Source organism: Quercus lobata, chromosome 4 (assembly GCF_001633185.2).
Source record: "Quercus lobata isolate SW786 chromosome 4, ValleyOak3.0 Primary Assembly, whole genome shotgun sequence".
NCBI lineage: Eukaryota > Viridiplantae > Streptophyta > Magnoliopsida > Fagales > Fagaceae > Quercus > Quercus lobata.
The window spans coordinates 41,155,376-41,170,304 of record NC_044907.1 but is presented as its reverse complement, the minus strand read 5'-3'; the positions used below and the strand labels follow the sequence as shown (position 1 = coordinate 41,170,304).

Genomic DNA, 14,929 nt, shown 5'->3' with positions numbered 1-14,929 from the left:
CAAATCTAGACAATCCGTACATCTAATATACATAATTGTCCATTGGATTTACACAATCTTGTACATTCAACATATCTGTAGAGTACAATTTTTTTGTAGATCCTGACAATTCGTACATATAATCTACACAACTTCACGTTGAATTTAAACAATTCTGGATATTCAAATTATTTGCAAATCCAGAGCATCCGTATAACTACTGTACACAATTGTCTGTTGGATTTTCGCAATTCTGTACATTCATCGTATTCGCAGAGTTCAGTTTTTTTGTAAATCAAAACAATGCATACATCTAATGTACAAAATTTCCCATTGAATTTACGCAATTCTAGACATTCAATCTTTTTGCAAATACAGACAATCTGTACATCTAATGTACACAATTTCCCGTTGAATTTACGCAATTCTATATATGCAATTTTTTTGCAAATCCAAACAATCCATACATCTAATATACACAATATTTCGTTGAATTTACGCAATTCTGGATATTCAAAATTTTTGCAAATCCAGGCAATCTGTATATCTAATGTACACAATTTCCCGTTGAATTTACACAATTCTAGATATTTATTATTTCTGCAAATCCAAACAATCTGTACATAAATTGTACACAATTTTCAGTTCAATTTACGCAATACTAGATGTTTAATTTTTCTGCAAATCTAAAAAATCCGGACATCTAATGTACACAATTTCCTATTGAATTTATGCAATTCTAGATATTAAATTTTTCTACAAATCTAGACAATCCGTGCATATAATGTATACGATTTCCTTTGAATTTATGCAATTCTGGATGTTCAATTTTTCTGCAAATCCTGACAATCCAAAGATATGGTGTACAAAATTTTCCATAGAATTTACGTAATTCTGGATATTCAATTTTTCTGCAAATCTAGACAATCTGTACATATAATGTACACAACTTCCTGTTAAATTTACACAATTGTGGATGTTCAATTTTTCTACAAATCTTGACAATCCGTAGGTATAATGTATACAATTTCCTGTAGAATTTATGCAATTCTGGGTCTTCTTTTTCTCTACAAATCCAGACAATCCCTACATATAACATACACAATTTCTTGTTCAATTTACGCAATTCTAGATGTTCAATTTTTCTGCAAATCTAGAAAATTCATACATCTAATGTACATAATTTTCCATTGAATTTACGCAATTCTGAATGCTTAAATTTTCTGCAAATCCAGAAATTCATACACATAATGCACACGATTTCTTCTTCAATTTACGCAATTTTGGATGTTCAACTTTTCTACAAATCCATAAAATCCATACATCTAATGTACACAATTTCCTGTTGAATTTAAGCAATTCTGGATATTTAATTTTTCTGCAAATCCAAAAAATCCGTACATATAATGTACATAATTTCCCATTGAGTTTATGCAATTCTAGATATTCAAATTTTCTTCTAATCCAGACAATCTATACATCATATGTACACAATTTCTCGTTGATTGTACATTGTTCTGGGTATTCAAATTTTCTGTATATCTAGACAATCCGTACATATAATGTACACAATTTCACGTTGAATTTACGCAATTCTGTACATTCAACGTATTTGCAGAGTTTAGATTTTCTGTAAATCTAAACAATCCATACATATAATCTATAAAATTTCTCGTTGAATTTTCGCAATTCAGGATATTCAAATTTTCTTCAAATCCAGACAATCGATACATCTAATGTACACAATTTACTGTTGGATTGACGCAATTTTGTGCATTCAATGTGTCTGCAGAGTTCAGTTTTTCTGTAAATCCAGAAAATCCATACATATAATGCACACAATTTCCCGTTGAATTTATGCAATTCTGGATATTCAATCTTTCTGCAAATGCAAACAATTTATACATCTAATGTACACAATTTCCCATCAGATTTAGGCAGTTCTAGATATTTAATTTTTTTGCAAATCCAGACAATCCATGAATATAATGTACACAATTTTCCATAGAATTTACGCAATTCTGGATATTCAATTTTTTTGCAAATCTAGACAATCCGTACATATAATGTACACAATTTCTTGTAGAATTTATGCAATTTCGGATATTGAATTTTTCTGCAAATCCAGACAATTCGTACATATAATGCACATAATTTCATGTTGAATTTATGAAATTCTGGATAATCAATCTTTCTGCAAATCCAGACAATTCATACATCTAATGTGCACAATTTCCCGTTGGATTCACGCAATTCTAGATATTCAATTTTTCTGCAAATCCAGGCAATCCATACATATTATGTACACTGTTTCCCGTAAAATTTACACAATTCTAGATATTCAATTTTTTTACAAATCTAGGCAATCAGTTCATATAATGTATACAATTTCTCGTTAAATTTATGCAATTTTTGGTATTCAATTTCTCATCAAATCTTGACAATCCGTACATCTAAAGTACACAAATACCCATTGCATTTTCACGATTCTGTACATTCAACGTATTCGCAAAGTTCAGTTTTTCTACAAATCCAGATAATCCATGCATATAATGTACATAATTTCACACTGAATTTTCGTAATTCTGTATTTTCAATTTTCCTATAAATCCATACAATTCGTATATCTAATAGACACAATTTCCCGTTGGATTAACACAATTCTACGCATTCAACGTATCCAAAGACTTCTAATTTTTTGCAAATCCAGACAATCCATGCATATAGTGTTCACAATTTCCCGTTGAATATATGAAATTTTGGATATTCAATTTTTTTGCAAATTCAGAAAATTCATACATCTAATGTACACAATTTCCCTTCGAATTTGCGCAATTTTGGATATTGAATTTTTCTGCAAATTTGGACATATAACGCACAGAATTTTATGTTGAATTTATGTAATTCTGGATATTCAATCTTTCTGCAAGTCCAGTCAATCTGTACATCTAATGTACCCATTTGCCGTTGAATTTACGCAATTCTAGATATTCAAAATTTCTGCAAATCCTGGAAATCTATAAATATCATGTACACAATTTCCTGTAGAATTTACGCATTTCTAGATATTCAATTTTTCTGCAAATCCAGACAATCCGTACATGTAACGTACACAATTTGCAGTTCAATTAACGCAAGTCTCAATGTCAAATTTTTCTACAAATCTAGAAAATCTGTACATCTAATGTACACAATTTCTCGTTGAATTTACACAATTCTGGATATTTAATTTTTTTTGTAAATCTAGACAATCCGTATATATACTGCACACAGTTTCACATAGAATTTACGCAATTCTGGATATTCAATATTTCCACAAATTCTGACAATCCTTACATATAATGTACCCAATTACGCGTCGGATTTATGCAATTCTGGATATTTAGGTTTTTTGTAAATCCAAGCTATCCATATGTATAATGTACACAATTTCCCATAGAATTTACACAATTCAATATGTTCTATTTTTATGCAAATCCAAGCAATCCGTACATATATTGTACACAATTTCCCGTAGAATTTACACAATTCTGGATATTCAATTTTTCTACAAATCCAAGCAATCCGTACATATAATTTACACAATTTACCATTGAATTTACGAAATTCAAGATATTCAATTTTTCTGCAAATCTAGGCAATCCATTCATATATTGTACACAATTTCCCGTTCAATTTACGCAATTTTGGATATTCAATTTTTCTTCAAATCCTAGCAATCCGTACATCTAAAGTACACAAATACCCGTCGAATTTATGCGATTCTGTACATTCAACATATTCGAAGAGTTCAGTTTTTCTACAATTCTAGACAATCCATGCATAAAATGTACGCAATTTTACGTTGAATTTTCATATTTCTAGATATTCAGTTGTCCTGTAAATCCATATAATCTGTACATCTAATATACACAATTTCCCATTGGATTTACACAATTCTGTGCACTCAATGTATCTGCAGACTTCTAATTTTCTACAAATCCAGACAATTCGTGCATATAATGTGCACAATTTTTCGTTGAATTTACGCAATTCTATACATTCAACGTATCCGCAGAATTTAGATTTTCTGTAAGTCTAGGGAATTTGTACATATAATGTACACAATTTCCCGTTAAATTTATGTCAGAGCCCCGATACTCGCGTACCGCTTCCTCCTTCGCCTGACGGAGTTGGTTCTTGGTGTCAGCAATTTCTTTCTCTTTGTCCTCCAGAACCTTCCTCAATAACTCCATCTACACTCTTTTTTTTTTCCACGCAAGCAAGTTTCTTCTCCATACTCGTCCTCCAAGCCTTTAACTCGTTCACCTTGTCCTCCGTCGAATTGGCCTTCGCCCTGACACGCTCCAAGGCCATCTCATGGCTTAGGCAACGACCCATTAGCCCCTTCATCATCAACATTGCTTGAAAGCAAAGAAGAATTAGAAATATGGAAACATAAAAAATATATATATATAAATAGAAAATGGACGGACGTGATTACCTGAGCAATGCAGAAAAGCCCCGTCTCTCCTATTGCTTCAATAGCATGGTTGTTCAGGTCCTCATAGTCGTCAGTTGAAATTATGGGCCCGAGCTTCTCCAACGCATACTTAGAATCCTCACGAAGGAGGATGGGTGGCTTCTCAGCAACGATTTCGGGCCCTTCATTAAGCCCTTCCCCCGTCCTATTCCGATTAGGGTAACCGTCTTCTTAATCTCGGCTTTCAAACCCATGACGGTCTCAAGGGCAGTCTTGGGCTTCTTCAAAGGACGGTCTGTTTTGTCCTATGGTTTCCTCTTAATGGACGGATTGGATGAACCCGTCCCCTTGGAGGTACCCTCCACTTGTTTTTTCATAGCAGCTTACTACTTGATATAAGCCCTTCTCTTGGCAGCATCCATTTCTGCAAAATAGTGGACAGGTGTTTAAAAAACCGAAAATAAGCATAATAAAAACTCAAAGTGACAGACTTGGGCGTCATATCGACGGGCAGCTATGGTCGGCTCTGGTCCGTTACAATACTAGTATAGGGTATCAAAATTGACCAATTTAGCCCACGTTCTCTCTTCGACCTTGGTCTTGTTAAAAAATTTCTCCAAAAAACTAAACTGTTCAAGAGAAACTTCAGTACGATCCCAAGCTGCAAAAGGAGACGGACAATTAGGTTTATAGTAAAGGACAATTAGAAATAAATGAATCTCACAATAGACGGACGCATACCCAACGGTGGCATTATGCCCCATGTTTTGTCAACGGGCATAAATTCATTGTCACCAGGGTGACACATCCACCCATCACCTTCAAAGAAGAAGTAACGACTCTTCCAATCCCTATTAGAGTCGAGGTTCTCACAAATGAGCCTTAGCAACGGGCTCCTGGGCGTAAAGTTGTACATGCCCTGGGATTGGGAGACCTCAGTTGGACGGTAGCAGTGAAAGAACTCTTCCACCGTCAGCCTCCGTGCCCCATCTAACATAGCACTATACAGGACCTCCACGCTCATGAAGACCCTCCAGGCATTTGGGGAGATCTAGTTAACAGACAAACCAAGGTATTGGAGAAGACAACGGTGGAGGGCGCTTAAGGGAAACCTGAGCCCAGCCTTCAGCATTTGCTCATAGATTCCTACGTCCTCAAAACCCTCGTAATAACACTTTTCTAACTTGTAGGGTAGACGCATGGGTATATGGACGGGTATCTAGTATTTATCCCTTAGTGTTTTGAAGTGTGATTCTTTGATTTTAGAAACAAATCATTGACCATCCATAAAGGGAGTAGGATGAACTCCCTAAGCCCATCAGGTCCCACAACGGATTGGATTAGGGGTTCAGCACCAATTAGGCCATCACTGGAGTCCCCACCTGACCTTTCCATCTCCAAATCCTCATCCCTTGAAGAGGAAGCTAATGGAGTCCTCTCTTCACTTGATGCGTCGGGGTCTTTATGACATTGCGGACACATTTCAATGTAGCCCACTCCATCGCAGACACATGACTGATTACTCGATGCACTAGACATTTGTCACCTACACATAACGGTAAACCCTAAGACACTAACGGAACTAAAGTAGTCGACGATAGTATAGAGTCCAAAAAATGATAAGAAATTTGAACGGTAAAGGAAGGGGACTTACCAGTTGGAAATAGGTTGTAAGGAGAATGTAAATGACGGTTGCACCAAATGGATGGTGTGCTTCTCTGACGAGGATGACAGATGCGCTCTCGTCATGAATTTCAGTAGAAAAGTAAAGAAATGAAAGGGAGAAAGCTTGGCTTATATAGGGAGAACAACACGGAAGACGAAGGGACACTTCGATCCAAGTGAGCGGCCATTCAATAAGTGCCACATGTCCTTCGTCATTAATGATCTTTGATGACTCAAGGCCTGGGGGAATTCCTCAAAAGGATGGATTGAACCGTCACCCCACAAGTCCTTCCACTCAGAGGTCACGGACCCATGGGGTGAAGGGGCAATTGAAGAGGGAAAAAATTGGTGGTGACGGATCCATTTAGGTGGACTTGACATTGTGTGACAAATGGGCTAATGGTGAATGGATCCGATGTGAACGGGCCCAGGGTGGATGGATCAAAAGGCCACGCGCCACTCAAAAGCTCATTGTGTGATCTCCAGGAAATCCTAAACAGAAACGACTTGCGCCTCATGATTAACCCTAGTCCATAGAATCCCAATATGAATAGAATTCTAACACAAGGAGGATTCTAGAAGATATGCACATTGATAAAGATCTTCCCTATAAGGAAAAGACTTATTAGGCAAGCATAGAATTTTGGCTCTACACTACTATAAAAACCCAAAGACCCTCAAAAAACAAGTACGCATAATTCACCCCAGCTCTAGCACTCTAGAGTTGTGAGAAATTCTAACTTGACCTTCGGAGGGTGTTTGGCCGGCACCACACCGGTGCTCTCTGTTAGGCCTCTTCTTTTTATTGTGCAAGTATTGTTTCGAGCGTGCGAGAACCGTGTGACTCACTGGTGATTTTTCGACATCATCAGAGTCTAATTGGTTAGGCAATGTGAAAGGCTATTTGATAGACTTGTTACTTTAAACACATGCTTTCAATTTTTAAACAACATTACACGCATTTTCACACTCTTCTTTACCCATACGTATTTCCACACATGTTTTCAAACAACAAAACACATGTTTTCAAACACATGTACCAAACACCCCCTTAAAAGTTTGTTTTTAAAAACCAAAATGACTTTATACAACAACAACTCCTCTTTTTTTGGTTTTACACACTAATTTTAAACCCAAAATGTCATTTCGCACTTACACAAATGCACCCTTGGTTAGATTTCTTTCCCACCTTTATTTCTGTTTTTCTGTTCTTCTTAGGTACTGACACTATCATATGTGAGCTATTTTTCTTATGAATCTGTATTTTTGGACTCCATATCTTTATCCAACTCTTTGCACTTGGTTGTGAAAGTTTCCCCTCCTTCACCCAAATCACCCTAGTCAAGTAAACAAAACAAAAAATTGTCGGTTTCAATTTCATAAAACAAACTAGAAGAAACATAGTAGCAGGAGTCAAGTAAACAAATATGATCTCCACCACCAACACAAAATCCCTCACCGCCAACCACTACATCACTCTAGGTCTAGGCGATGAAACCATCAAATTTTGTTTTGAAACTCATACTTAAACTAGGTTAACGTTTTTTGTACTTTAAGTCTTTAATTATAGGTTTTTTTTTTTTGAGAATCAAGTACTTAACTATAGTTAAATTTGTGTTAAGTGATTTGTTTTTAAATGAGGTGATATTTTCTAGACCCTTCAATCTATTTGGACTAAATCTTCACCTTTAAATGGAGACTCTCCATTTCCTAATGAAATGGAGACTCTCCATTTCCTAATGAAATGGAGAGGATCCAAATCCTCAAAACACAATCTCTCCAATTTGGAGAGAAAAAAAAGAATAGAGAACACGTGCTGGAAAGGGATTTGATGGAAGTAAAAAATTATTCTCGAAGTATTGCTGAAGTTGCATTATGCACCGTGCACCGTTTCTTTTTTTCTTTTCTTTTTTTAAGAAGATTTGTTTTTGTTTTGTTTCCGCTTAGAGCATCTCTAATAGGCTCTCCAAACCTATTTTTGGAGAGCAAACAACAAAATATAAGCTCCTCTCTCATCACTTTCTCTTTTCTATTTGTTTCTTCAGAGCACTGTTTCTCTCCACTCATCCTCTTTGTACTCTCTCGCTTTTGTCTCTCAAATGTCTCTAAACAAAGTATCGCTTAAGTTACACATTGCACACTAGTGAGTAGTGAATATAAACTCCACTTTCATAAAAAAAAGGTTTCCACCCTTTTTTTTTTTTTAAGTTGCGAGCTAAATGAAGTACACAGTAATAATTTTTTATATATAAATACACTATCATTTAATTATTATTTTTATATAAGTGTATTAATCTAACATTACTAATTTCTATAATTAAGTTGTTTTTTTATATAAAAATATGTCATTAGCCCATAATAATTGTGTATTTATCCCAAGAAAAAAAAAAACTAATGATATATAATAGGGGAATGAGAATCTAATAATATATAATAGGGATATGAGAAGAAATTCATACAAACTAATTTTTTTTATCATCTTGTTTTTCTTCTCAACTAAACAAATTAGTTTTATATTCTTTCATTTTTCCTTCTTTCCAACCAAACACGCATAGTGGAATAATAAAATCTCTTCTATCTTCCACTTTTCTATCCTCCACCATTTTCTATCTCCCACTTTTCTATCACTTCAACCAAACGAAGCCTTAGATTTGAATTAACGCAAATCTAAGCAAACTAAAGTTACTAGCATAGGATCCTTCCACAATTAAAGATCGCAAAAGCCCAACATTATTGAAGTTCTTTGTTATTGTTTATGAGCCTTGATCATCCTAGAATATATCTAACATAACTCACCACAAACCCACATAACACACACTCAACTAATTTAATTCAATATCCAATCAAATTGGAGTATCACAATCTCTCCTACTTATATCCATGAGGTTCTTGTCATTTCCAATGTTGTTGGGCAATGTCCCCAAGACTAAATGGGATTATCAGGTTGGCAAATTGATTCAATCAATCTAGGGTAGAAGGACTACAAGCTAGTGAACTATCTCATGGTTATTAAGGAATATAAACAAAGCAAATACTTATAACCATTGTCAAATTTAATAACACAAATTAAAGGATCAAATTTAGTTTTTATTTCAATATATAATGATTTTAAAATAGAATACAACTCTAGATCCTTCATATGGTAAAGGTAAGTGACTCATAATAAATCATCAATAAAAATGCTATAAATACATAAACGCCAAATATGAGGGGACTTTTATTGTACCTCAAATGTTTGAATGAACTAGGTGAAGAACTACAACATGACTCTCATCCTCATGTCTAGGCATAAAATGGGGCTTGCTCAACAGGCAAGCTTTACACTAAAAGAACACAACTTGATGGCATGATGAAACTAGCAAGTTCAAGATCTGAAGAAAGAGACTGATCAAGGCAGCAATGGTGTTGAAATTCTTAAGAGTGCCCGAAGAATCATGTTTTGCATATGCAGTCAACCCTGCACCCTCAACCCTTTCCTCCTTTCAGGCTGCTTGGCAAGATAATTATAGTTGAAGAATGGTGACTTAAGGTATGTAAAATTCCATCAGAATGAGATTGAAGAGTCCATTCCAGACTAGTCTTCACTGGGACATATAATACTACTAAAAAAATGGAAGAAGGAACACACACAAACACAAGGGAATTAAATGGATTAAATATGGGGCCAGTGGAAGAAGCCTCCTATCAAACACGTATACCCTCTTATAGGCCTACTAACAAAAAAAAATTAGGAAGAGCAATAGAAAGGAAACTTTTGCAATCTTAAATAATTGAACTAATAGCTGGGAACAAAGTCAGATTTAATCCCCAAGGAACTTTTAAAACAGAGTTCAAAAAGAAACATCATTAACATTGTGCATATGAAAGAGAGGGAATAGTCCAAGTCAAACAGTGTTATCAAATAGGCAGCATTAGCTACAAAAACTTTAGCATCGGAAAGTAAGGAGCAAATGGTGGTAATAGCTTTAGGATATAACCCTGAATAGAGAAGATGCATCAAGTAGCAGGATCCACAAACCAAAAGAACTGATTCTACATAAAATTCCATTTTATAGATTACAAATTATCTGAGCTTCAATTTTATAGTTTGAACTTTGGAGTCGTGATTTGTACAAGGTACTTCGATGACAAGTAGAGGCAAATGTAACATTGGCGATTATCAAAACTTTAAAGACTAAAGTGACAACCGAAATTCAAGTACAAAATTGAATCTGTACACATTTTTTTTATTTATTTTAAGGACAAAATTGAATCTTCACACACAATTCAAGGAGGAAAACAATTGGTCCTAATTTATTATTTTATATAAATAATTATTGATCATAACCCTTCATTTTAAATCTTCAAATCTGAATCCCTTTTTTACAAATATAGAGTTCTATAGGCACTGTCACTAAAACTAACACAAGTGTCGGGTACCTAATTTTAATGAATCCCTTGCGAGTCTTTCAACCCATTGAAGTGAAAGAGACAAAGAGTCTTAATTTCCAATTCTAATGGTCCAGTTCAAGCAAACAGGGTTTGATCTACACTGCAACTGGCTGTATTTACCTCAATGTCCACTATAGTTTTCAAGTTGCAAGTAAACAAAAGCCAGCACAAGGTTTATTTAGAACATAAAACCAATTAAAGCATCCTTCCAGAACTTTTTTCCCCTGGTAAAAAGACATCAGGTGTGAACATTTGGCAAGCATTTTCTATTCTAGTTTTCAGTGGTTTCTGCCTGTCATAACAAGCTAGCTTGCTACTCACATCAGCTGTCAAAAATCAGAAATGACTCAAACAGAAGCGAGTGCATAATCAAATGAGCTACAGGATTCCATGGGAGTAATGCCTATCTAATTTATATAGTGACTTCAACAAGTTGAGTGATACAGAAACTTTTTTTCCAAGGCTGCTAACAGGACCTGTACCAGTTGTAATAGGTGCATAATCAAAATTTATCATGGTAACTTTAACAAGCTGAGTGATACAAAAACCTTTTTCACAATTGCTAACATCATTGTTATAATTGGTATATAATAAAAATTTATCCTGGTCACTTCAACAAGTTGAGTGATACAAAACTTTCACAAGTTTTTCATAACTCCTAAATGCATAACAAAAATGAGTTGAATAGTAAGAGCATCCACATCCGTTTAGACAGAATTTAGGCAAATTATAGCATAAGAAACTATTTTTTCTATTTTTACCTAATCACTCTCAACTACATCCATGAAAGTGATGTTACTCCTATACCTCTTGAAAAGTTGTGAAAACCATAAAATAAAATAAATAATAAAATAAAGTTTAAAGAAAAGTGTGTGCCTAGTACTAGATTTTGCAGAAAATGATTTGAAGTAAAGAAATTATGTCTGGATGCTTCAATGCGATTCAAAAATATCAGACAGAATTACACTTTTCTGTTAGATCATTTGATCATTCTAAATTCTTATAATGCCCAGGTAATCAGATTATGCGCAGGCAGTCAACCCTGCAGCCTCAAAGCTTTCTTTCTTCTTCTGAACTGCTTGGCAAAATAACTATACTGAAGAAGGGTAATAAGGTACAGAAAATTCCATCAGCATGAATGCATGACATTGGAATCCTCCCTTTTAAACCATTCTTCAATCTGACATCTAATGCTAGCAATAAAAAAACAAAAACGAGGAAGAAACACACACAAACACTAAGTAACAAAATCGAGGAAATATGTGTCAGTGGAAAATCCTGAAGCCTCTTAACAAAAACAGATACCCTCTTAATAGACCTACCAAGAAATCTAGAAGACCTATGGAAAGGAAACTTGTGCAATCCTAAATTATTCAACCAATAGATGGGAACAGGAATTAGATTTCATCCCCAAGGAACTTTAAAACACAGTTAGCAATGAAGCATCATTAACATTGTGCAGCCCAACTATCCAGGTCAGACAATGTTATCAAAAGGCAGCACAAGCCACATGAACCTCATTCTTCATCTGAAAGATAGGGTCTAGTCCAAGTTAGACAATGTTATCAATAGGCAGCATGAGCAAAAACTTCAACATACAAAAATATATGGGACACATAAATATTAGTATATGATGGAAATAGCTTCAGAATATAACACTGCATATGCCGCATCAAGTTCAAGTGCTTAGTTGTTGGATACTTGGATCCACAAACCAAAGAACCGATTTTAAATGAATTCAATTTAATTTATTTCTCTCATTCAACAGAATCCTATGGGTTTGATTTTGAAACCAAACAAGCAAATGGAATTTTTTTTTTTTGAAACAACCCTTTTTTAAATCTAAGAGAAATTAACATTAGAAAATTCCATTATGCCCTCTTTCTAAAGGGTAAAACAAAGTCCAAAATCACATGCTCACATTTAAAATACTACTAAAAGCTTCAATCACCTGTACAATGGAATAAACACCAAAACCTTCACTTTTTGCATCAAAAGCAATTATTATTGTTGTACATATGAAAGAGGGTATATTTCAAGTTAGACAATGTTATCAATAGGCAGCATAAGCTGATGAGCACTGAATAACAACAACTTCAGCACAACTTCAGCATCGAAAAGTAAAGAGCAAAAATTCACTTTTATAGATTTCAAATGAATTACTTATCCAAAAAAAAAAAGAGAGAGAGATTTCAAATGAATTGACTTTCAGAAACAAAAGAGCAGCACAGGAACAATCAAACCTACACACATCTGAGATGACATTAGGAAGATTGAGCTTATTACAACAAAGGGCACTTCTAATACTAACTGCCAGCTTTGCAGTAGCAGCAGCATTACATGCTGTACTAAGTACTAACCCAGCAGAATCTACAACTAGGAATTAACTTACTAAGTTCTAAGATATTAATAATCATAGTTTGGATAGCCCAACCAGCTTGAGCCCCATTTGAATCAAGACAATCATAACAGGCTTTTGCATCCCCTTCAATTCATTTCACTCATGCAACGGAATCCTATTGACTTTGATTTTGAAACCAAACACGCAAATGGAATTCTATCAACCATCTTTTGATTCTTTTCCATTATACCCTTTTCCAAAGGGTAAAACCCAAGTCCAAAATCACATCCTCATATCTAAAATACTAGAAAAAAAATAGGACAAACAAATCCAAGCACTTGCTTCAATCAACTCTACAAAACAATAAACACCAAAGCTACCTCTTTCACATCAAAATCACCCTTGCCATCCTTACAAAAACAACAACAACGCATAGTAATCCAATCTCCCCCACCTCATAATCAATATTTACACAATTCAATTCGATTCTTATTAACATCAAATCCGATGTGGTACTAAAATTCCAAACAGCATCCATTCCAGAAACAGTCCATATCCATTTCAAAAACTAAAATCCCAAGTGAGAAATCAACATAAACAAAACATAAAAAGGCTTTTAATTCTAAAAAACATCCAGACAAATTTTATTTTCAATCTATACAAAACCCAAAACTTAAAACAACCCCTTCCAAAATCACCACTTTCCAATCACCCTCATAAAACCTTCAACGACAACAATAACAACACGCATAACAATCCAACATTCCCACCTTGTAAACAATAACAGTTACACAATTTAATTCTTATCAACATCGAATTCAGCATACTACTAAAAATTTTCCAATGACCACATATCTTTTGATTCCATGTCAACAACAACAACAACAACTCATATCCATTTCCAAAAAAAAAACAAAAATCCCATCTGAGAAATCAACATAAAAAGGCATTTCAGTTCCAAAAACACCCAAACCATTTTTTGTATTTACCAAGAAGCTTTCTTAATGCCAGCAAGAGCGCCTTTTGAAGCGAGTTCACGAAACACGATACGAGACATACGGAAGAACTGGTACACACCGCGAGATCGGCCAGTGAAGATGCACCGGTTCCTGAGGCGAGTGAAGGAGCTGTTTCGAGGCAACTTGGCTAGCTTGTACTGTTGTTGTTCTCTCAACTCCGGTGGAAGCTCTGGGTCTCTGAGGAAAGCCTTGAACAGGTTGCGCTTCAGTTCGAACTGCTTAGCCAGTTGACGGCGCTGGTTGTCGTGGATGTTGCGGTTCTCTCTGCGGACCTCCATTGCTGTCAGATGTCTGTGTTTCTCTTCTCACGTTTCAGTAGAAGTGAAGTAGAGCGAAATGTAAATGGGTTTTTTGGACTTTGGATTATTGTTAATGGGCCTTCTTTTTTTTGTCATTTTTCTTGGGCCCATTTTCGCCTGATACATGTTCAATAGCAAAAAAAAAAAAAAAAAAAAAAAAAAAAAAAAAAAAAGGAAAAGATGAAGATGACGATGAGAACAAAAATTAAAAGATGAGATGAGTGTCAAGAAATATAGAGTAGTAGACCCGCAGAGAAATCGTTGGAGATGAACAAAGCTGAGAGAGGGAGGAGATAAGACTTAAGAGAGACAGAAGGTTAAGTGAGAGTCAGACCGTTTGAATAGAAGAGTATAGAGGGAACTTAAAAGGAAATTTTGAATATACAGTTGTGATGAGGTTTGGGATGTGGGAATATTGGGAATTTGGTGATAGATGGACTTAAAAAAAGAGGAGCAGTTCCAGTGTCACAACAAAAGGCACAACTTATGCCATAATTCGCTCATGTGTGGTTGGTGGAGGGGTGTCCTCACATGGACCCACCATCACCCCTTTACCAACCATAACTCGTCATATGGCAAGTTGTGGTATAAATTGTGTCTTTTGTTGTGTCATCAAACTTTTTTCTAAAAAGAGAGATGAAAATAGGGGAAGAGAAAGACCAAAGACACATGCCACGTAGATGAAGGAGAAGTAAAAAAATGAATCAAAAGATATGATAGTGGTGGGGTTGGT

The 14,929-nt window shown here is 35.1% G+C and overlaps 1 protein-coding gene across 1 annotated transcript; it reads right to left on the bottom strand.

The window, feature by feature from the left end:
* Positions 1–13,616: 13,616 nt before the first annotated feature.
* Positions 13,617–14,263, bottom strand: LOC115987186 (ribosomal protein S14, mitochondrial-like). Its single transcript, XM_031110687.1, has one exon. It carries the CDS (start codon positions 14,173–14,175, stop codon positions 13,864–13,866), a length of 312 nt encoding a protein of 103 aa, XP_030966547.1. The 5' UTR covers positions 14,176–14,263; the 3' UTR covers positions 13,617–13,863.
* Positions 14,264–14,929: the final 666 nt, after the last annotated feature.

Bases quoted from the DNA above. Each gene is read 5' to 3' on its own strand.
- LOC115987186 (XM_031110687.1), bottom strand. From the start codon at position 14,175: ATGGAGGTCCGCAGAGAGAACCGCAACATCCACGACAACCAGCGCCGT.